Source organism: Zeus faber, assembly GCF_960531495.2.
Source record: "Zeus faber genome assembly, chromosome: 1".
Lineage (NCBI taxonomy): Eukaryota > Metazoa > Chordata > Actinopteri > Zeiformes > Zeidae > Zeus > Zeus faber.
This window is the reverse complement of record NC_137193.1, coordinates 39547190-39570372: the sequence shown is the minus strand read 5'-3', so window position 1 is coordinate 39570372 and position 23183 is coordinate 39547190. Positions and strand designations below refer to the sequence as shown.

General features: G+C 43.4%; 3 protein-coding genes across 3 annotated transcripts; 2 read left to right on the top strand and 1 right to left on the bottom strand.

Annotated features, from left to right (window-relative positions):
- Positions 1-839: 839 nt before the first annotated feature.
- echdc2 (enoyl CoA hydratase domain containing 2) lies at positions 840-7100 on the top strand (the record flags this gene model as incomplete). Its single annotated transcript, XM_080024450.1, has 11 exons — positions 840-1065; positions 1719-1786; positions 1864-1951; positions 2058-2144; positions 3306-3398; positions 4102-4158; positions 4348-4410; positions 4656-4780; positions 6028-6078; positions 6159-6206; positions 6791-7100. The coding sequence occupies 11 exons, from the start codon at positions 840-842 to the stop codon at positions 6866-6868; spliced, it is 984 nt and encodes a 327-aa protein (XP_079880576.1). The 3' UTR covers positions 6869-7100.
- Positions 7101-7219: 119 nt separating this feature from the next.
- On the bottom strand, positions 7220-20011 carry zyg11 (zyg-11 family member, cell cycle regulator). Its single transcript, XM_080007346.1, has 18 exons — positions 19588-20011; positions 18570-18735; positions 18129-18340; positions 17717-18034; positions 17326-17439; positions 17025-17141; positions 16695-16835; positions 16286-16462; positions 15742-15806; positions 15017-15116; positions 14787-14837; positions 12480-12641; positions 12260-12307; positions 11019-11216; positions 10644-10696; positions 10371-10468; positions 9586-9789; positions 7220-9184 (listed from the first exon to the last, which is right to left on the bottom strand). The coding sequence occupies exons 1-18, from the start codon at positions 19609-19611 to the stop codon at positions 9168-9170; spliced, it is 2265 nt and encodes a 754-aa protein (XP_079863472.1). The 5' UTR covers positions 19612-20011; the 3' UTR covers positions 7220-9167.
- Positions 20012-20439: 428 nt separating this feature from the next.
- coa7 (cytochrome c oxidase assembly factor 7) lies at positions 20440-22703 on the top strand. The gene is made up of 3 exons (XM_080001457.1): positions 20440-20840; positions 20952-21092; positions 22069-22703. The coding sequence occupies exons 1-3, from the start codon at positions 20735-20737 to the stop codon at positions 22512-22514; spliced, it is 693 nt and encodes a 230-aa protein (XP_079857583.1). The 5' UTR covers positions 20440-20734; the 3' UTR covers positions 22515-22703.
- Positions 22704-23183: the final 480 nt, after the last annotated feature.

The window sequence follows — 23183 nt, the reverse complement described above, 5'->3', positions numbered from 1 at the left end:
TTTCATGTCTTTGACATAACTCGGAAGTGTTTCCTCTTACGAATCGTGTTGCATTTTATGAACAAGATGGACTCTAATATCTTGAAAGGACCTTAGAGATAGACCTGGAGATCGCCACACTACAGAGCTACACAGGCATTGAGTCCGTTTAAACCTGAATTTTCCCCACGGGGAATCAATAAAGTACCAATGCATCTTCATCCCTAATCTGTCTTATCTCTAATCACACATATAGATAATAAGTGAATGTGAAGGTGGTGATTAATTTATTGATTGATTTATTACCTGATGGGGCCTTAATGACGCCCCTGGTGCCTTGGTCCCTGATTGGCCGCTGGCGACGTACCCTGGCGTGGTACGTTAATGGCGCCACCATCTTGCCACGGTGTCTGACACCGAGCGCGGCTACGTTACTGTGCGCTGTTTTGTATCGAATAACGTGAAACAACACTTATGATTACGTATATACCATTTTACATATATAACATACATATACACATTAACGTTGAGATATTATATACGCATATTTGAAATGTTCCCTGATTTTACTTCAAGCCTCCATAACCTCCCACAGCTTCTTAGCCCTTACGAAAGATGGCTATTTGTGCACCCACATGCGGCACAAAATAGTTGCATTTGGGAGGAACAGAATTTATCCGCGCTTTTAGTGTAACGCCTGGTGCGGTGGTGCAGAATGAAGAACTGACCAAGATGGCGGCGATGTCGACGCGGCTGTTTCGGCGCGTTGAGCCATCAAGGTGGCAAGGAACCAAGCTCCTCCTCTGCATGCGCGCACGCAGAACTTTGACAACCTGAGGCACACGCCACAGTTCCACGTCATGACTTCCCTCTGCAGCCCCTCTGCACGGCGGTGCTTTTCCAGAGTGGTGTTCCGCTGTGATCATCTCAGAAACCCTCCTTCGTCGGTGTCCCGGGTCGGAGGGAGGTGGTTGCCCGGGCCCGGTGGCCCTGCGGTGGCGTGCGGAGCCGCTCAGCCCCGCGGGAGGCACACCGAGCCCGGGTCTCCACAGGTGGATTTAAAGCGGTTAGATAAGGAAGACCATGGTAAGAACCAGATTCCATTAGTCACAGATCATGTTGTTTGGAATTGCAAATAGACATATCAATGGAGAAAAAATTAGGTCCGGAGACCCCCAGGGGTCTTTGAAGAGGTTGCAGGGGGTCCCCAGCAAAATGATTGATAGTGCAACGCCCCCATTATTTCATATACGCGACCATATCTTCTCAGATTGGGGTCCCAGAGACCAAACTTTATTGAATTGAGGGTCCTTAATGTGAAAAGGGCACAAAATCACTGATCTATACTGTATCAAATCTTGCTGTATGTCAGGAAACCAAAGTCATGAAATGTGACAAAACTGCCCCGAATGTCATGGAAAAAGAATCTTCAATGTGCGACATTTTTAGACAATAATATTACATTTAGAATGAAGATTATAAATAAGAAATAATACCATATTTATTCATAAAATGTAAAGGTAGTGTTCTACCTTTACATTTCAATCAAATCAAATAAGTGTGTCCACACCCAGTTCCTCCTGAGAAAAGGTCTGATCATCAGAAATATGCTCGTGGACAGGTGTGTTTTAATATGAAGACGTGGGGATTGTGGAAAGATGTCCAGGAAAATGTTTCCTTGAACCCTTGGAGACAGTCGGACCCCGGGCTCACTGCAGCTTGCTGTGACTTTTTCTCAGGGATCGTGGAGGTGCTGATGTGTCGACATGAGGCCAGAAACGCCCTGGGACACGTGTTTCTGTCTCAGGTGAGAAACCACACACAACACACACACACACCTATGAAAACACACACTCCCATTCTGACAGCGCGTCCCCTGTCCAGATGAGGGACCTCGTCTCCGCTCTGTCCAGCGACGCCGCTGCTCGCGTGGTGATCTTCAGGAGTTTGGTGCCGGGCGTCTTCTGTGCAGGTGGTGATTTTCCATTCCATCCCATAGTTGTCCTCCATCCATCAGGGAATTAGTCCTAATGTGATGGAGGTCAGCGGTTAAGACGTGGTGGTGTATGTGCATGCAGGTGCTGATCTGAAGGAGAGAGCGCTGATGACGGACACAGAGTCGGATCTGTTCGTGCACGGCCTGCGCTCACTCATGACGCACGTCGGTGAGGAGCACGTCGGTTTCATGCAATTTGGGAGTTTATCATTCATATAAATACATCAGAGAGTGCACTGTCATGGAGACGGTTCATGTGTCTTCCAGCAAAATCCTGACCCTTTGGGACTTTTACTACAATGATCATAGAGAACTTTTTACACAATATAGATATTTTATCTCAAGCTGCTGCAAATTGAGAATACAATGTTGAATAACAATGTTGTGCGGTCCTTGGATCTCCCAGAAGGTCCTTCCAGGAGGTCCTTCCAGGGGGTCCCCAGCAGCAACTGATTGAGTGATTAATAGAATGTCCAGTAATGACTGTTTGTATCCTACTTTCAATAGGTTTGTCTCCCTAACTAGAGTACACACTGAATCATATCTAACAATAAAAATATTGATCTGAGATTGGATCCCAGAGACAAAATCTGATCAAATGTCGTCTGAAGCCTAATGAGGGTCATATTGACGCTCTTTGATATGAAAAAAAAAAATAATAATAATAATCCAGTCATATCTTATCATTATAAATATTTCTACTATTTTATTCTATTAAATAATCTACTTATTTTCCCCACTTAATTTGATTCTCTTTTTTTATATTTAGTGCTGGATATTTATTTCAGTGTATAGTGCTTGATAGTTTGTATTTCTTTTCCTATTATTCATTCTTCTTGCATTGTTCAGACTAAATTCAGTCAATTTCAGACTAAAACATTGTGCGTCACGATCGGAACATTTCTCAACTCAGCCCGATTTCTGTTTCCTCTTTCCTCTCCTCTCTCTGTCTCTACTCTCATCCTCCCCTCCGGAGGAGCGGGAGCGATGACCGACGACAAGTTGACAGATTCACGTCAAGGAAAGTTGAGCAGATTTCAACTTTATGCAAAGGAGCAGCGCGGAGCGCCGGCCGATAGGTGGAAAGATACGCTCTCAATGATGTGATCCTTTGAAAATGGACACTGGCCAGAAACGCCAGGGGCACAGAAGCCCCGTCGCCAGCGGTGTGACTGTACGGCGACGAGAGGAGAGCTGCTCTGCTTCATGCTGCAGCCCCTGCTTCAGGCATTGTGACCCTAGCATAATAGTTATGCCGGCTTCACACCGAATTCAACCAACGACAACATCAAATCTGTTTGTCTGTGTGTTCTTTTTTTCAACATGACAGCCTTGTTGCCGATGCCAACCATCGCAGCGATGGATGGCTCGGCACTGGGCGGAGGACTGGAGCTGGCCTTGGCCTGCGACCTCCGCACAGCTGGTGAGTGACCTCTGACCCCTGACCTCTGTGCTCCTCAGCTCCCAGCCAGGTTAGTCACTGTGTTATTGCTGACCTTGTTCACCTGGTCACCGCCAGCTAAGGATCGGAAAAGGAGAAGATGTCCCTGTACGTTGTCTAGAGCAGTAGTTCTCAGATGTTTTTGGCTCCTCTTTCAATCAGTTACAAGAGTTATTTTTTTTCCCAGAACATTTTCCGAGGAAACAGTAAGTTAAAAATAACCGGAAGATACAATGTGATTTACAGCTGAAAATAAATTGTAAAGCTGATGCACTCTTTGTGAATAGCTTAAATATTAAACGTAAGAGTTAACTTACATTGTAAAATTCTGATTGAACATTAACATATAATGCCATCCTGTTTTTAAAAGATGATTCTTGTGTGTGTGTGTGTGTGTGTGTGTGTGTGTGTGTGTGTGTGTGTGTGTGTGTGTGTGTGTGTGTGTGTGTGTGTGTGTGTGTGTGTGTGTGTGTGTGTGTGTGTGTGTGTGTGTGTGTGTGCGCGCATGCGCGCGCCCGGCTCTGAACACGCTACATGGAATTCTCATGTATCAGGTATCCGTGTTGCTCTGACAGAAGCATTACTCAGATGTTACTTAATGCTTAATGACACTCTGCTCAGACCTTCAACTGTCCTCTGTGTGTGTGTGTGTGTTATGTGTTTGTGTTTTTTTTGTGTGTATCAGCAAATTCTGCACAGATGGGCCTGATTGAAACGACACGGGGTCTCCTCCCAGGGGCAGGTACGACAACCTGAGGTCACACACACAGAAACAGCCGTGTGTGTGTGTGTGTGTGTGTGTGTGTGTGTGTGTGTGTGTGTGTGTGTGTGTGTGTGTGTGTGTGTGTGTGTGTGTGTGTGTGTGTGTGTGTGTGTGTGTGTGTGTGTGTGGGGCACTATCAACTTGACCATGACCGTGTTTATCCTGCAGGGGGCAGTCAGCGTCTCCCCCGGACCATCGGCATCTCTGTGGCCAAAGAGCTGATCTTCACAGGTGTTGCTTTTAAACGCAAAGGAGTTGTTTAGAAATCAAGAAATTCTACTGTAAAGTTTGTATTTATTCAGCAAAAACTCAAATTTAAAATTGTAACTTATATCACAAAGTGACGTCAGCATGTTGTTCCCGTCTAAAATGGTCTTTCAACTCCATCAGTGAAACGTTATGCAGAAAACTGGCTTTTTAAGAGGCTTGTCGTGTTTCCAAAAACACAAGTTCAAAGTGTCATCGTCTGCGACCAGGGAGACGGGTGAGCGGCCGGGCGGCTCTGGATCTGGGTCTGGTGAACAGAACAACCGAGCAGAACCAGGACGGAGACGCAGCCTATCAGGAGGCTCTGAGCCTGGCCAGAGAGATCCTGCCGCAGGTAAGAAAGGAATGATGAATCAGGAATCGGTGGACCTTTTTTCAGCAAAATTGATTCAAAATGGTTTTAACTTTTTGTGGATGGTTGGTTAGTTAGTTCAATTTTTCCAAGACATGCACTGGTATATTCTTCAGTATAACGTTGACACATCATATAAATCGTATGAAATGAATTACTAATGACCTGTGAACCTGGATTTTCCACCTCTGCTTTTGATATATCCATCTTTAAAAATGAAGTACTATCTTATCTTAAGCACCGGTAGTTGCTCCATGTAGTCACCGTCAGCCCTCAGCAACTGCAACACACACACACACACACACACACACACACACACACACACACACACACACACAGACACGCTCACGCTCATCCTGCCACAGCTCAGAAACTGATGCGTTCCTCCTCCAGACATGAACCTATTTCCGCTCTCGCTCTCCATATATCTCTCTCTCCAGTTCATGCCGCAGGCGGAAGGGCCAAAGTGGCAGTCAAGTGGAGAAATGGACCACAAATAGCACCACACACACACACAGTTGTTTGGTAGAGTAGCTGCTGTTGGAGTGATTGACACATGACAGCATGGCGTGAAAGACGATAATATGCAGATTAACACTTTGGCGGCGGCCGCCTTTTCCGTGTCATTTCCTTCGCTGCCAGACACTTTCTAGACAGTCATTTACTGCTGCCATTGTCTTTGACAATTTCTGGGACAATTTCTTTGCAAACAGAACAGAATGATATACATAACGTTGGGAGATCATTGGTCGCTGTAGAAGAATCTATGTCCGTCCATCTATCAATGACATCGTGTTAGATTTTCACCGTGTGAGTTTCTCAGGTGGGTCCCATGTGGTTTAATTCCTTTGTTTTTTCTCTCAAAGTTTCATCAACAAACAGCCTGAAAACCCAGAAAGAATTTTGGAGATATTGATCAATTGATAAGTAAAAGGTTGCAGATTGGAATAAGAAATTGTGGAATATATAATATTGATGAAATGAGAAGATATGGTAGCTTTAAAGAGTTAGAGAGATGGAAATTTCAAAGGAGCTAGGCTAGTTGATCCCATCTGCAGCCATGGATTGCGCTAACACCGTAAGCGTGCAGCCTGTCGCTCCCTCTGTACTGGACACATGAAATTGTTATTGTCTGAATCTGGGTAGGACAGACAAAAAAAAGGCAACTTCCCCCAAAAACTGCAGTGTCCCAATCCAATTGCCTTTGACGTGGTGCTTCTCCGTCTCAGGCTCCTTTGGCGGTGCGGATGGCGAAAGAGGCGATGAACCGGGGCTTTGAGGTACCGTGAGACGCTTCCGGACTCTGTGTTCCATCTCAGTTAATGTCAAAGTGTCTTGATTGAAACCGGTGTCTTTCCAGGTGGACATGACTTCAGCCATGGCCATAGAGAGGATGTGTTACGCACGGGTGAGTCGTCAGCGGCGCGGGCTAAAGTTCAAGTCTTTAAATACCAGCTGATTCCAGGACTCATATCTGAGCTTATGCTGAACATTAGTGACTTATCCCGACCACGTAGCCAGTGGTCAGTTATCACAGGGGGGCTGTGGAACGGGCCCGATTTATCCTATAATCCATTTTCTCAATGGAAGACCCCGATTCCGTAGAGCAGAATATCAAGTTGTTTTAAAATTCTACCTGATATGGCTCTCATACATCACAACCTTCCTTTTTGCCGGGTCTCGGACATATCCGAGCGTCCCTGTACTCTCCAGTAGAGGGATTCTCAATCTGTAGTCATTGTTTGACTAGGGTCAGGAGGTAGAGCTGGTTGTCTAGTAATCTAAAGGTTGCTGGTTCGATCCCAGGCTCCTCCTGCTAGCATGCTGTAGTGTCCTTGAGCAAGACACTTAACCCCTAATTGCTCCTGATGGCTCCTTGAATAATTGTAAGTTGCTTTGGATAAAAGCGTCTGCTAAATGTAATGTAAGCTGTAATAATGTAATCTCCTTCGCAGCCCAAAGTAATTTGCAGTTTATGTGCTTTCATTCCAGGTCATCCCTTCACGAGACAGACAGGAGGGCATGGCCGCCTTCATAGAGAAGAGACAACCGAAATACACCGGAAAATAACGAACCATATCTTCCTCATTCGGTTCAAACCGGTTTTGGTTTCTCTCATTCTACTCACACAGGTACTCAATCTGCAGGCTGGCAAACAATGAATTCCTATTAGTCATCTGTTTGTCCACAAGCTCATTGTCAATACAGGACAGGTGTCAGTCCGATATAGTGGTGCACTGCTCACAAAGCCGCATGTTGTAGTTAAACCAAACATGCAGTGATTGAATAATGAGTTTACTTCTATAACAATATAATTTATAATTTTCACAGTATTCATCTTGCACTTGATTTAAAAACAGATTTGCTGCTGGAACCTTCTCATTCATTGGTCACAATAAAGAGAATAATCCTCTACCATGGTATGGGGATGTACATTCTTTATTTCCAAATGTTGAAATCAATTCTCAACAGCAACAGTCGGCTTTGTCACCAGCAGTGGATGGGATGCAACAGAACAGGACGGGCTGCGTTTCATGTCCGTTTCAGAACCAGTTTATGACCCATGCAGTAACAGCAAGCACACGCACAATTCAAAAGGAGGAACAAAAAAAAAAAAAAAAGCCACACACAGACTGTTTGAGACGATGTGCATGAGCAGTTTAACCGACCTCTGTGGCTTCCATGTTGCATCGCCAATATTCCTTGTTGCTTTTAAAAAGTGTCCTATAAGTCATTGAGGGTTTGAAAGCAGCTTCTGTTTTTAGAATGTGGAAAGGCGCATCAACAGCGTCCAGAGCGAGGTCTGTAAGAACGCATTTTGTAATAATGTACCAAAATGTAATAAATTTGAACCTCATGTAATAAGACATTTATAATTGCATAACTAAATTTATTTTCTCCACATTTTGTAATAACCCATTAGATAATGCAGGGGGTATTACATATGGCAGAATAACAATTTACTATGATGCATGTAATAACACCAAAATTGCAGTTATTTCTATGAATTCTCGCACTTAAATACTGGATAAAATTCCACGAGAAGACAACTTTATGTTTGGCAAGTCATTACAAAATTCAGTGTTATCACAATGTGTTGTTAGACCAGGGTGTGTGGTGGTCATCTGTGTCTCATTCAGCTCGTCATTTCCAAACACTGGACAGGGACAAGAGCTCATTCTCGTAAAACGGCTTCCTGGAAAATACTCATCCAGCAGGAAGATGTTGAACTAGCTGCCTCTCACTATTCTTACTGTTCATCCCCTTGACTCTTAGTCAGAAAACAAAGAACACAGTGTCTGCGCGACAACTTTTAACCGATAGCAGGTTCCTATTCCAAAATATCATGGCATGTACAAACTAAATACAGGTTTCAGATGCTGCAGTTTATATACACACACACACACACACACACACACACACACACACACACACACACACACACACACACACACACACACACACACACACACACACACCAAACTGCCTCTCAAAGCACAACCAACATACAGATATTCAGCCAGTTTTCACTCAAGGACAAAGCTCCTGAAATACAGATATACAGTCCTGACCAAAGCATGTTATTGCCGTTTGCATTGATATAGATTCCTCTGGAACTCTGATGGACATTGGGGCTCTGCACGTCCTGTTTACCATCGACTGGGGACGCACAGATGATCCTCGGCCATTCCACTCTCTGTTATGGATTTATTTACTGTTGCGTAAACACAAAACTCAGAACGCAAAAGCTGTCGGAGCGCTTTCTTATAACACGTGCAGAGTACTGGCCCCGTTGCCAAAATCGGTATCTGCATTGCGACCGTTGACCAAAAGCAAAATGTGTTGCTGAAAATGCAGTGAGAGCAGCGATGTTTAGTATCTGGTTTCACCGATAGCCCTCTGGCCGAGTGTCCTAAGGCAGAGGGACCAGCACGTTGCAGCGAGAGGAGGGAGCAGGCTTTCAGGCAGAGTCCAGCATGCTACCACACAACGTCATGCGCGCATTCAATTAGCTTTTCCACCAATTTGAGGGAAAACGGGGGAGGCAGGAGAAGGGGTGTTGAGAAGTTCTTTTTGTTTTCAAAAGTTTATGACATTGTTATTGTCATGAAGCCAACGCTTGATTTTCAAGACAAGACAAAACAAGTCTCGTGTTCGGACTTGAGCTTCACTGATGCAGGTTTTTCCTGTTATTCACAAGAATAGCACAGAGGTAAATACTTTTGTTTTGAAACAAACAAAGAGATAATAAATAAAGGCGTGTGTGCAAAGGATAGCTTGGTTCGTGCCCGTTTCCGTGGACTCTTCAGGGGCTGTTGGGTAGTTGTGTGTTTGGGGCACACGCACGATGGGAGGAATCCTCATGGGGTCAGGGAGCGTCGTTATCTGAAGAAACAAAGACAAAATATGGGACAAAAATTAGAAATCAGTCCCTTCGAAATAGTGTGGAGGGTTTTTCAGCCTCCCTGTGTATCAAACATGGAACTGTGGTCAACAGTATATATTCACAGACAGTTCAATTAAATCTAAAATTCTATCCGTAAAGTTTATCACTCACAGCAATCACTTGATTTCTGGTTTAAATGTCTTTTCACCCCACCCAGGTTCTTACAATTGTACATTTTCATCTATAACAGCAAACTACTTAAATCGATCAAAAACTTGAGCTTTGAAATTTAAATGGAGTCGACACATTCTGATAAAAACTGACTGCGTACGACCACAAAAAGCAGTTCAGCACTGTACACCGTTATACAACATCCAGAGTGTGTGTGTTTGTTTCTTACCCTTGTGCGGTTGCCGTGGTGGCGGCGGCTGGCGGCAGGCTTGTGTTTGTGCCGGCTGCCCGGTACGCGCTCGGTGGCGCTGCAGACTCTCGAGGATGCTCTCAGCCAAGCCCTTGACGTCTGTGTGGGTCTGCGGGTGGTTCTGCACCAGCTCCAGCTGCTGCAAGCCGCCCTCCTCCAGCAGCATGCTGCAGTATCTGGACGCTGCAGACAGGGGGAGATTCACATCAAAATTTTGTAATTGGAATTTAAAATTACAATTCATATTTGACAATGTGATGCAAGACCCTTTGGATTGATGATTGTGACTGCCTGCACTGGGTAGTACACTGACAGGAAATGATACCATTAAACAGGAAGTTATGTAGTTTACATACTGACAAGAAAAAGTATTCGGCATGCCAAAATAGATTTACATTTTATTTTTTCAGATTCTGAACTAGAATGCAGAAGCGACTTGACCTATTTAGAATGCATATGTTGTGTCAAAAATTACACGGTTTAAAATTAGTTTGTTTATTTAAGTTGGTACATGTAATTTTTGGGGAATTTTCCATGTAATCGAATGTTTTTGTCGTGGTAGCTGCAGTCCTCATAAATTTAAAAAAAATATGAAAAACGATCACTAAAAGGAATTGGTGGGAAGATGAACGGTGCAGAATTCAGAGATTCAGATAAAAAACAACTTTATTCAAACGGGTGTAACCCGTTTGAATAAAGTTGTTCCCTGTTTTGATGACCACCTGTGGGACCGGGCTGGTGAAACGGGTGTGTGTACTTCTCACCGTTTTTGCTGCAGACGTGCTGCATGGCCCAGGCGGCCCAGAGCTGCACACCAGGGGTGTGGAAGCACTCCAGCAGTGGGAAGAAAGGGTTAAAGGACCTGCAGGAGCACAGACAGAACCAGATCGCTGCTGTTGGTGACTGTATTTTGGGTCATTTGCAGTCGACAATGAAGTGTATACTTTTTTCAATAAGACTTGGAACCACTGAAAAAAATGACTGAAACCCTAGAGAGAACCACATTGGACAAAGTCTAACCTGGAAAACTGCCTCACCTGTAGGCCACCATCTCACATTCGGGCGTCGGCCACTCCAGGATGGCAGAGTGCTGTGGAGATAGGATAGACTTTTACTCAAAATCACATTTACTTAACAATTTACGTTTGTTTATTTCCAACTGTTATCAATATTATCAAATAAAAACATGTGAAATCTAAAGTCAGAAATGTCAAGGTTTATAGCAGCCATCAGCAAGTATCAATGAACTTGTCTAAGGAGCGATATAACGTAGCATTGATCCTTAAAATGAATCATATAAAAGTCCTGATTGGTTAGTTTCTTGGGCCCCATCTCCTACATCTCAGAGTAACGCCAACCCAACTATTCAAACAGGTGTGACAGAAACTGAAACTTCTGGGTTTCGGGCCTACCAGCTGCTCGAGCAGGGAGGAGCGCAGGCTAAGGCTGAGTGTCCAGGCCCCCTCCCCACGTGACGTCAGGTGGGCCAGGATTCCCGCTGCGAAGTAGCTGACCTCCACCTCGGGACTGTGGAGCAGCGAGCGGATGTGATCCAGGAAGCTCTGCACCATCAGCTCTCCGTGCAGCTCGCTCACCTCGGCGATGTTGTTCTGCAGAGGAGAGCGGGAGAAGGGGGGTGTCACATGTTGATCAGGGACACACACGTAACACGGACGTTGACTTCTAAGCCCACACATTATTTCCATTTTTCTCCTTCTCACGCTTCATTGTGTCAAAAAAACAGACTCAAATATATAATAGCACTTTTCAAAACATTTACAAGTTACAAAGAGCTTCACAAAAAGGAGAAAGCTAATTTCTAAATATAAATAAGTAAGAATAAAAAATAGAAAGCACATGTAAAACAACATCTAACTATAAAGGAAGAAATCTCTGTCCCTCGATTATCTCGACAACCGTTCACACTTGGCGGGTGTATTGCGACCCAAGGACATGCAGTGTCGAATTTGGTGTAATTTGGACACGTAACACGTGTAATATTAATAAACTTTCAATAAACATCGAACAGCAAGCCAGCGGGGGATGGGGCTTCCGGTGAAAGCGATCGGCCTGTTCCGAACTGGCATGTTTGGTGCGGAAAGGAGACACGTGTAATATTAATAAATATTAAATAATAATCATGCGAACAGCAAGTTTATCCAAAAGTGCAACTCGGGTGTGTTGTTTCCCGTGAGAAAGAGTATTTCCCCAGTGTTTTTCCACCACGATTTTCATGAACACTAACTATAAAGACAGGAATCTCTGTATGTCTGTATGTATGTCTGTATGTCCTTTGATTATCTCGACAACTGTTCATCCAATCTACTTCACACTCACCGGGTGTATTGTCGTCTTCCATTGTGGAACACAGGACGGAATCATTGACATTTCGTTAAACTGTGTCATTAAAATGTCTTAGAAAGTCTTACATTTTGAACGGGCATGCACTAGCATAACAAAATAAAAAAAGATTATAAAATGTGAAATTGTAATTTTAGTTTAAAGCAGGGGTGAGGATCACATCTGCTAATGGAAAGGCTCTTCTGAACAGTAGGACCAATCATAAAAATAGACGTTTTATTCCAAATAAATTCATTTTGATAGACCTTTAAAAGCATTTTTGAAAAAACAAAAAAAACAAAACAAAACTCACCAGCAGTCCTAGAACCTTCTGCTGGATGGAAGACTCTGTTGGGAAGGACTGCAAATATAAACACACACAAAAAAAAACAAAAAACAAAAAAAAAACAGGTGAAAAATAGTGATATAAACAAGAGGACCCTTCCAGCTGAACATGTTTGCAGGAGGATCGACCCTCACACTCATCAACCCTCAGCTATTTTGGTGTGTTTAGATTTTTTTTCACAGTTTACCTCCAGGACCTTTATGAACAGGTCCAGCCCCTGGTTCTCAATAAAATGGCGGCAGGTGGTCGGTGATTCATCAGTGAGGTTCCAAAGTGCACTCAGTGTGAACTTGAGGGTGGCGTCCACAACGCCCTGCGTGGCTTTCTGACGCACGATGTGAAGGAGTTGCTGTGCACAGGAAGAGAGACAGAGAGAGCCAGGGACAATAAGTCCTCCATTTAGTTCAATCAAGCATGAAAAGCATAGAAAAACAAATTAAAAAACAAAAAACAAAAAGGAGGAGCTCTGGGACACTCCTCACCAGGTGGTGGTGCTATACTGGGACACTACTGTGAAGTCAAAGGAAAAGAGGGGAACAGGGGTCATATTCTTCAAGCGTCTAAGAGTAGGAAACCAGTTAGAACTGCCCAAAAATTCTCAAAGTGACGCAAATTTGACCCTACTTTTACATTACATTACATTACATTTAGCAGACGCTTTTATCCAAAGCGACTTACAATTGTTCAAAGACCGACGGACGCAGCCATCAGGAGCAATTAGGGGTTAAGTGTCTTGCTCAAGGACACTACAGCATGCTAGCAGGAGGAGCCTGGGATCGAACCAGCAACCTTTGGATCACTAGACCACCAGCTCTACCTCCTGAGCTACCATCCCCACATGGGGATCCATTTAATCATGGAAGTAAAAGCATTTCATCAACTGTCTGAACTGCTCCGTTTTCCTCCAACATTTCGGAAGTGGAGCCCTGTCTTAACCCATAAGAAGTTCCCAACAAACAACAGGCAGCTGTAATAATACCAAAAAAATAAAATAAAATAAAAAATAATAGTCATAATAATAAATAAATCTGCGGGCAACAATACATGGTGTCCAGTTTAGTTGTGTTGGGTCTGTTTTATAGTTTCCCGGTTCTCTGAAACACGGCACGATTTTGCAGGTTTACATTGAACTGGTTGAGCTGCATGGTCTGCTGTCTCCTGGTTGCTCTTCTCACGGAGCAACCACAATGTGGCCTCCACAGCGCAACCCTCTGTCCATGTTTGCCAGTAAACCAGAACTTCTCATTGTTATAACTCACCCTGTTGTCTGTGGAAAAAGAGCTGCACTCTCAGTGACGAGGGGCCGTTTGGTGCCGTGTAGCTATGTCATTTATTTCTTTGAGTTTTTTCCTTGGATTACATTTTCAGTAAGTTCGATTTCAATGAAATACGATAAATGTTGTGGTATTCCTCTGAATATTTACCATTGCACGGCTTTTATTTTTCAGACGCCTAGCTGGATCTTGAACGCATCACTCAGTCACACATTTTAGTGGTTTCAACAGGGTGTGGTGACGAGTTTTTAAGGATTACTTTTAATTGTATTTTTCTGCCAAAGTAATGTGGACCACGGATTTAAAATATTAAATCGCATAGATCTACTGACATCTAAAAGGTAGGAAGCTATAAAAATACACACGTAAATTGATAGTTGGTAACGTCGAACCACTACAGATTGACCAACTCTACACCGCACACTGGACACGGTCCAACTGAACATTCTTAATCGGAATCTGTACATGTATAGTGAATAATATGATAACACCATAAAGCGTCTTACTGTTAAGCTCATATCGTTCATTTTGTTTACGAATAGTTACGTGTCAGTTAAGCAAGACAGCTGAAAATTTCATTAATATCTGCTGCCGAGATCCTTGTGAAATACCGGTTCAAACAACACCTTAACCATGTTCGTAGATAAGGAGGAGGAATGTCTTCCAGATAGCTTAAGCTGGGTTGGACATATTTCAGTGTGAAATGCATTGACCTGTGTCTATAATATCGATCTAAATTTGGTCGGCTTTCGCTAATATCTGCTCCATATGTGGATTGATTTGGATGAAACTTCAACTACGAGGGGTTTGTGACAGCATGGTTCATACAAGACGTCAACCGTGTTCATGTTATGAAGTTGGTGTTCCAGAAAGTTTTAGACTTCAAAATTCCGAGAATTTTCCCCCGAACAATAACAATACAATACGGCTGGATCCCTAATAATAATAACAATAATTATTATTATAATAATAATAAATACAGCTGCAGGCAGCAATACACAGGGTCCAGTTTAGTTGTGTTAGGTAAGTATTACAGTTTTCCCGGTTCTGTGAAACGCAGCAAGAGTTACAAAAATTCTTTAACTGACATTAAGGACCATGCAGTGTACTGGGGAAAATTTTATTCTCTGTCCTGCACACACTCTCTTTCAGTCTCAACGTGGCTGATTGACGCATGCAAATCGTCCACATTCAGACCAGGTAGCCTGTGAACATCTTACCTTCACTATGAACAGTTCTGCTCCCAGCTGAGCTGTCTGCTCTGTGGATAACTGCAAGAGAACATACATCTGTGAGGACGCTATATTGATTTGAATATATGCCTGTTTCTCATACTACAGCAGCGATCCATGTATAGCAAGTAAAAGGCAGAGTGTAAAACCTCTTTTGTCAGGATGTGGTGCTCTGTGGAGCAGAGTGATGCAGCTCTACTTTGCACTAGGGCTCCTACCTTGGCAGCCAGGATGGAGATGATGGCCACGGCCATCCTCTGCATGTTCTGGTCTTCGTGGTTACACAGCCACTGCATGACGAGCTTGGCAGCCTCAAACCTTTCACACACAGTGGCACAGCTAAGTGTTGACTCTAAATTGTACAGAATATGTTTGTATCAAGTTTAATTTTAGCTTTTGTAAGTGACCGCCCTTGCTGGTATACAGTCAACCACAAGCTGATGCCTGGTTGCCAACTTGGCAACTACTTCTAAAAAAAGTGTTTCCTGCTTTCCACTGATCTGTTAAGGTCATTTTATTAAGGCGAGGTATTGAACTGTGCTTTAAAAATAATATGCTGTTTTTTATGGCAGGTGATTAATCTTAGTTAGCACTAGATTTGAGCAATTTGGCAGCTCTGACACTACCTGGATAAATCTGTCCCAATTCTCACCCACACAACCAAATTAATGTATCTCTATTATTAATATTCAAGGTCATTCTGAAATAAAACCTTCCCAAAGTTATATAAAACAAAGTTCTTCTTCTCTTTTAATTAAAATTGTATTTATGTGTGCTTCTATGACAAAAGAAACTGGCTAGGCCACGATATCGATGTCTAATAATAATCTGCATTAGCCTCACTGTCTGAGACCACATAGACATATAGACATCCAATAAGACAAAATTTCAACCGGAATCTCGGTCACTGAGATGGTCGGATGAGGGATCGCTGGCATCCTACCTGTTGAAGGGGACTTCCTGTAAGATACGGTCACTGCACAGCGACAAAAGACAGTTCTTCTGCAGCTGGAAACACAAGATCCAAAATGAAGGTCAGAGCAGAGCATGAACAGACCTAACACTGGGAGCTTTTACTGCCATGTTCTACAGATCAAAGTGGGGAGGACCGCAACATGTATTTGTTTGATACAACAAAATTAACACATTTTTGTTCAATCCATTGAGAGGCCATTTTCAGATGTGATGGGTTTCCCCACAGTGAATATGTAATAATAATAATAATAATAATAATAATAATACAGACTTATCATTTTGATTGTTTATAATAATGCATTACGAGGATTAAAGGGTGAGCTGGGTTCAAAGAGTGAGATTTGTTGCACATAAAGGGATGAGAGGCATACAAACACATAAACCGATTAAAACGCTGTACATTATATGCTGCTGGGGAGTTGCAACAGCTAGTGACTCAGGGGCAAAGGAATATTAGAAATGTGAATTTATCTTATTAAATTGGTGAGGAAAGCAGTTAAAGCACCAGGTACCTGCTGGTGGTTTGGGAAGGTCCTCATGGCCTCCAGCAGAAGTTGGGTGATGGTTCCCAACAGTCTGACTGGCATGCCTGCTGCCAAGTCCTGCTTGGTCAGGTTAAACACACAGGCGCTGGCTGCCAGCTGGACATTCAGGGTGGCAGGGTGATTCTTCATACCCAAAACTACCAGCTGCAGAGACGCAAGGAAACAGGGCAGTTAAAAAGACAAGACAAGATACACTTGCCTGCCATGTTTTTACTCCACCACAAACTGAGCCAGCTGATTAGTCCACTTTTTCAGAAAATCCAGACGTTTGATCAAAATACTGGGGAGGATTTTTACCCTTGCCAACCTTTTATATATACCATACCATTTATATACCAAGAGGGTATTGAGTGCTCCTTGGAGAGGTATGGATCACCTTCAGGATGTCGGGCCGTGGTTTCTCCATGACGTGGGTCAGACTGAACAGATGAAACAGAGCCTCTCTCACAAAGCCTTCTCTCTCACTGTAGCGACGCAAAGCCTCGCAGATCTGCCTCTCATTGGCCTCTCCCGTTACCTGCACACACAGATATTCACATGGATCTGTAAATTATATTTCACATCTGAAATTCATGATGATAATTGTAATATATCTGTATGCTTTTTACTGTCTCCCTGTCAGGCTCTCTGTGAGAATGCGTATGCACAACAAAAGTTCCATCAATCTGCCTTAACACCGAATGTGACCACAGACCGGATGTCCTACCTTCAGACTTCCGTCTCCAGAGAGGAAATCGGAAAAGCCGGCGCCTGTTGCCAAGAGTCCCACGAAGGTCATCCCTGGTCTCTCCTCAACAAACGCTTTGACGGCTAAATCAGTCACCTTAGGGAGGCAAACACTAGAGGAATTAAATCTTGAAACATCCTGAAATTTATATTATATTATATATGAAATTTATTATAATCTGTGTAGCACTTTGTAATCTCTGTTGTGATGTGCTATATGAATAAACTTGTTATCATTATTATATCTTCTAATCATCTTCAAATTCAAGACTTCAAAATACCTGTTTCCTCCCCGACACGTCCAGGGACACCAGCGCTGGCAGGATCCCCGGCTGTCCAAGCAGCTGCCGCGCCACGTCGGAGGTGAACTGTTTATCATCACTAATGTCCAGGTGCTGCACAGGTTAGTTTTGACATGTTAATCACTCAGAAACTGGTCTGACTGCAGTCTAAACAGGTTGTACGTCACAATATATTACCATGAACAGTTCGTGCAAATTAAATGCCTTGAATTAAATGACTATTTGGGAACTGAATTCAGCGTGATGCGACCTAAACACACTTTGACCATTATAGGAGTGGGAGGTTCAAACAGGCAACCCTCCAGTTTCCGTGCCTAACTTTTTAGCCGACTTTGGCCTCTCGGTTTGACCCTCCACTCTCCACACTGACCTGCAGCACGTCGAGCTGCCCGATCACCCCCAGCAGCTGAGCGGTGCTCATCTCCAGCCTCTTCAGCTGGTGCAGGGTGAGCGAGCGGAGCCGCTCCCGCAGGCCCAGCAGGGGGCTCAGGTTGGTGATGGAGGTGTTAGACAGATCCAGGCTCTCCAGACGAGGCAGGCAGCACACGTCGGCCAGCCCCAAGTCGTAGAAGTTTACGTTGGCCAGGGAGAGGGAGCGCAGGCCCTGGAGGGAGCTGAAGCGGTGACGACTCACCTCCTCCAGAGAGGACATAGTGAGACCGGTGAGGACCAGCCGCTGGAGAGACTCCTGTGGGATGAACCAGGGGAAGAAATGATGTGAAATTAGAGTAGTTGGTGGCAAGTTACTGCATCAATCTGTCACCTATTCACTCTCACTTTACCTGGCAATGCTTGTTGGAGGCCAGCCCATTTAGAATATCTGATATGGCGAGGTCTGCATTGACCCTTGCAGCATCCAGTTCCAGTAATCTGTGAGGACACAGGGCTCTCTGGAAAGCTTCCGCTGAGATGCGTGCTGTGCGGATGCATGCTCTCCTCAAACGCAGGTATTCACACTTTCGGAATACACCCACTGTACTGTCATTCAACAGACCTGTAGTAGAGAGTTCATATTTGAAACAATTTGCATAACCTGCCCATAGGGAATGGAGACAAGATTTTCCCTACATCTTAATATGTGTTAATAAGTGGTAAGTCTAGCTGTTTGCATGTGGATTCAGGTACAACTAGATCACAAAAAGAGTAATGGATTACACAACATAACTCCTTGCTTTAAGATTTATTCTTAAAGTTAATAATTCAGTTCTTGCAATTGCACATACCTTCAATTGCCATCTTGGCCAGAAGCTGGTCTGCTAACTCCTGAGGAAACAGCACTGCTTCTCGGAGGCAAAGAGAGCCATCGGCATGCTTCACACAGAAACACTCCAGACTCTGGCTGACATAAGTCAGACACAGGTCTGCTAAGGAGGCTGGGGATGCGTCATCCTGGGAAAACACATAATAGTACAGTTATTTAGTACAGTATAATTGCTGTTATAGTATAGTTAGTATAGCTATAGTTTATTTACTGTTATTACTGCAATGTCATCAATTTATTTCAGTATTACACTACTTCTCAGACTATTGGTTGATATATTCATACAATATAGCAATATACCAGCATATTAAGAGTACTATTGTTGCATATTAATACTATGCACTGTTGCTATATGCTATTCGTGCTTTACTTTAGTGCACCTGCCCATATTTGATCTACTTTTTCAACTGCACAAAAGCTACTACCTTTTAACCTTGATTTATAGATGTGTATATATATTTTTATTAGACATATTATTCTCTCTTATCTCTTTTTTTACTTGCACTGTTTTGCTGACGTAACACCTGAATTTCCTGATTAATAAAGCGCTATCTCATCTCGACTTACGCTATAGCCATATGACATATGTTCACTTTGGATACATGCACTGTTCGTGCTCATCCCCGAGTTCACATTATAATGCAAACGTTAACACAATTCATCTTTTTATAATCAATTTATCAATAATCACCATTGGCACAATCTACCTCTTTGAATATGCTATTTTCCAGTTGCAGACATTGTAAATATTGTTTATTACAGATTTAATGGTCCTATCTAGTGTACGTAAAAAAAATACATATCTTTTTTTTTTTTTACTTCTTTTGACATGTAACTGTATGTTCTGCACGAACTGGAAGTCACTGACAACCTTAATCCAACTCCATTTATGTGTTAGCACACTTGGCCAATAAAGCCTGACTGAAAAAAAATGATGACGGCCTGGACTTTTTGAATTCGGTGTCATGTATTAAACTTACCACGTCGAGGAAATGATACGCCATGGTGAAGGCTGAGTTGTGTCAGCTGATGCAGAGAAGATGCTGGAGCTGGCTGGCCGCTAGCACCCTGGCTAGCTGGGCTGGCTGGCTTACCCGTTCGTGCTTCTGTGCTGGACACCCGTTTTCGAGCAAATGCGGAGACAAGGTCGTGCTTTCCCGGAATTCATTTTAAAACCATGTCAAACCTTCAGCGGAGCGGCATATCTCTACAGCACCAACCTGTTGGAGCGGTTTTCCCCCCAGCGGGCTGTCGGGGCTATTTTTGACTCTGCAGACAGTAAACTAAGGTCACAACCCCGGAAGTAGAATACGAACGCTGCGTTCACTGAAGTGGGAAAGTCCGACCGGCTCCTATTTGGGAAAAGTGCAGAGGAACGGCCGGGATTACGCAACAACCGATGTATATCAGCCTCGTCCATTAGCGAGGTCCAACATACGCACGGGCCCAGAAAGCACTACGTCGTGTGGCTTTCGCTCCGGTTCTGCCATGTTTGATTTGCTATTTGCTATCATGCTGCATTCCTTTGAATTGGGAACTCGGAAATTTTTTTACAAGTTGGAAATTTGGTCGGCTCGGAGCACTTTCACGAGTTGAAAGCGTTTACGTCCGAACGGTTTTTATTAATCACGCGTGAAACAAATTGATTTCACTTTTTTTACGTGTCATTTATATCTACTACGTTTGTGCAAATCGGAACGTGAATGTTCAAAATCACAACCAAGACAGCTGCGAGATGCGGTAAACGTCTCCGTTGATAACTCGGGATTTCCGAGTTGAAGGAATGCAGCACAACTACGGAAGCCCGCTGGGGGGAAATGATGATACGGGAAGTGTTGCAAGCCGGGTTGACGCAGAGGTGTCATGGAGATGTCAATGCGAAAACGAACTCAATAGTATCCTGTTTTGAAGGAGGAGTTCTCACGTAACACCGCTCTATGGTGATCGGCATTGAGGCGTGTTCAGTTGTTGCTGAAAAGGCTGTTTTCGAGCAGGTCCCCTTTCCACGTGTTTTCCACGGCAAGGTCAAGTGAGTTGGAAACACATGGTGCTGCTGTGAACTCCCAGCACGGCGAGGGTTAATACTGTATAACATAGTATTAGTAATAATATTAAAAGAAATATACGATGGCTGGACTGATCAACTTTGAAGACGAGAAGGAGGTGAAGCAGTTTTTAGACAATCTGGGCGTGGAGTACAGCTACCAGTGTTATAAAGAGAAAGACCCCGAAGGTACAAGTGTTATTTTTTTTAGTATGTGTCGTCTTATCTCGTCTGCACTGTCACAGCAGTGGCGCTGAACCGCTGCGCGGTGCTGTTTTTCCACGTGTGTGTTTGTTAAAGGGTGCCATAGACTGGCTGACTATCTGGAGGGTGTGAAGAAGAACTACGAGTCCACGGCCCAAGTGCTGAAACATAACTGTGAAACCCATGGACATGGAGAGAGCTGCTACAGGCTGGGAGCTTACCACGTCACTGGAAAAGGTAGAGTAGTAACACCACTCAAGAGTTTATTCTCTTGTTCTCATCCATGCCCTCACATTTGCAGTGTTGGAAATTACGAGTACTCTGCGACTGCATTTTAGTTCATTTTTCAAGTGTCTGCACGTATTTAACTATACAGTGTTGGAGATTTTAGATCTGTACTTCACTACATTTCACAGCAAATATCTCTGCTTTTTACTCCACTACATTTTTAACGCGGTCATGTTACTTTAGGTTGCTTTTTAAATCAGGATATATATCTAAGTACAGGTACTCCTCACTTAACGACCTACCTGTTTAGCGACCGTTCGGACTTATGACCAGCTCTCTGACCAGTCTGTATTCACTGCAAGTATGTATGAAAGTATGTATATGTATGTGACGAATAAACCTCTTGAATCTTGAATCTTGAATCTATTGTGCGCTGCGTACAATACTGCGCGTGCTTGCTGCGTGTGCGGCGTCTCAGCGTCAAGCATCTCATTGCGTATCACCCTTTATACACAGTATATACTTTATACACTATACTATATTTACTTTATACACTGTATACATATCATCTCATCACTCAATCTCGTTCCCGCAGTCTTCAGTATTCACTACACTAGCATTTGCAATGGCCAAGCCCCCTTGCCGTGAAATAACACGGGTCCTCGTTTATCGACCACATCGCTTAACGACCTGGTCCTAGGAATGGAACTCGACGTTAAGTGAGGTGTACGTGTGTGTGTGTGTGTGTGTGTGTGTATATCTCCTTTTTTTCAATAGAAATGTCAATTTGGTACTTTTACTAGAGTAATTGTGTGTCATGGTCTTTGTGCTTTTACTGAAATAAAATATCTGAGTGCATCTTCCACCACTACGAGTTTTTAGACAAAACAATTTACTTCTGAAAATCGTAACTCATTTAAATCTAATATTATTGACCAAACCAGTAATACAATGTCATAATTGTCTGTGTTATTCTCTACACCAGGTGGAGTGACCGAGTGTCTGAAAACAGCGTATTCCTGCTTCTTGCGTTCCTGCAATACCGAAGGAAAGAAGTCTGTTGATGCCTGCCATAACGTTGGTCTGCTGGCCCATGACGGACGAGCCATGGATGGAGGTCCAGACGCCGTAGTAGCCCAGCAGCACTACGAGAAGGCTTGTGCCGGGGGCTTTGCTCCCTCTTGCTTTAACCTCAGCGCTCTGTTCATCCAGGGAAATTCCAAAGGCTTGGCCCCGGACATGGCTCGAGCCCTTAAGTACGCCAGCAGGGCCTGTGAGCTGGGACATGTGTGGGGGTGTGCCAACGCAAGCCGCATGTACAAACTTGGAGATGGAACCGAAAAGGATGAGAAGAAAGCAGAAGCGCTCAAGAATAGAGCCATGGAACTTCATGGCATAGAGAAGGAAAGGCAGATCAAGTTTGGGGAGTGAAAGTATGAGTGATATAATATTTCCTCAATGTTTATTTATATTAGAAGTCAGACAGTATGTATTCCATGTCTTGTTCTGTGTCAGCATATGTACAAAAGTAGACTTTTGTACATAATAGTCTAGAGATAAGTGGTGACAGTGGGCCCATTTACCTCATCTATAAGAATACACATCACAGTGCAAGTTGTATGGGTATTTGTGTCGGTGGATTTTGGCAATCAAATAAAAGTACACCTTTTTGTAGTATGCTGTAGTTGCAATTGCTTTACAGTATATCGTTGAATATTGACCAACTTGAATAACTCTGCATTATACTAAATATTAGGTATTATCAACACCATACACCCCAGTTGTATTGTTCTGTCATAGCACATGATAAAACAACTTCATACCAACAATAAGTGCAATAGATGAAAACAGGTCGTTCCAGCGCAAAGCGTTTTTCACACGGTGCACGACGCCAACTCGCCACCAGAGGGAGCCCCGTTCAAACACGCACTCGTCACTCCTAGTATCAGGGGAAAAAAAAAAAGTGCTTAAACGTGTAAGTGGATTTTTTTTTTTTCCTCGGGATAAAATCTAAAATATAGTTAAGATAAAGTGTAAATCAAAATAATGAAAACGCATCTAAAATTATCACATACATAAAAAAAAATAATAATAAAAAAA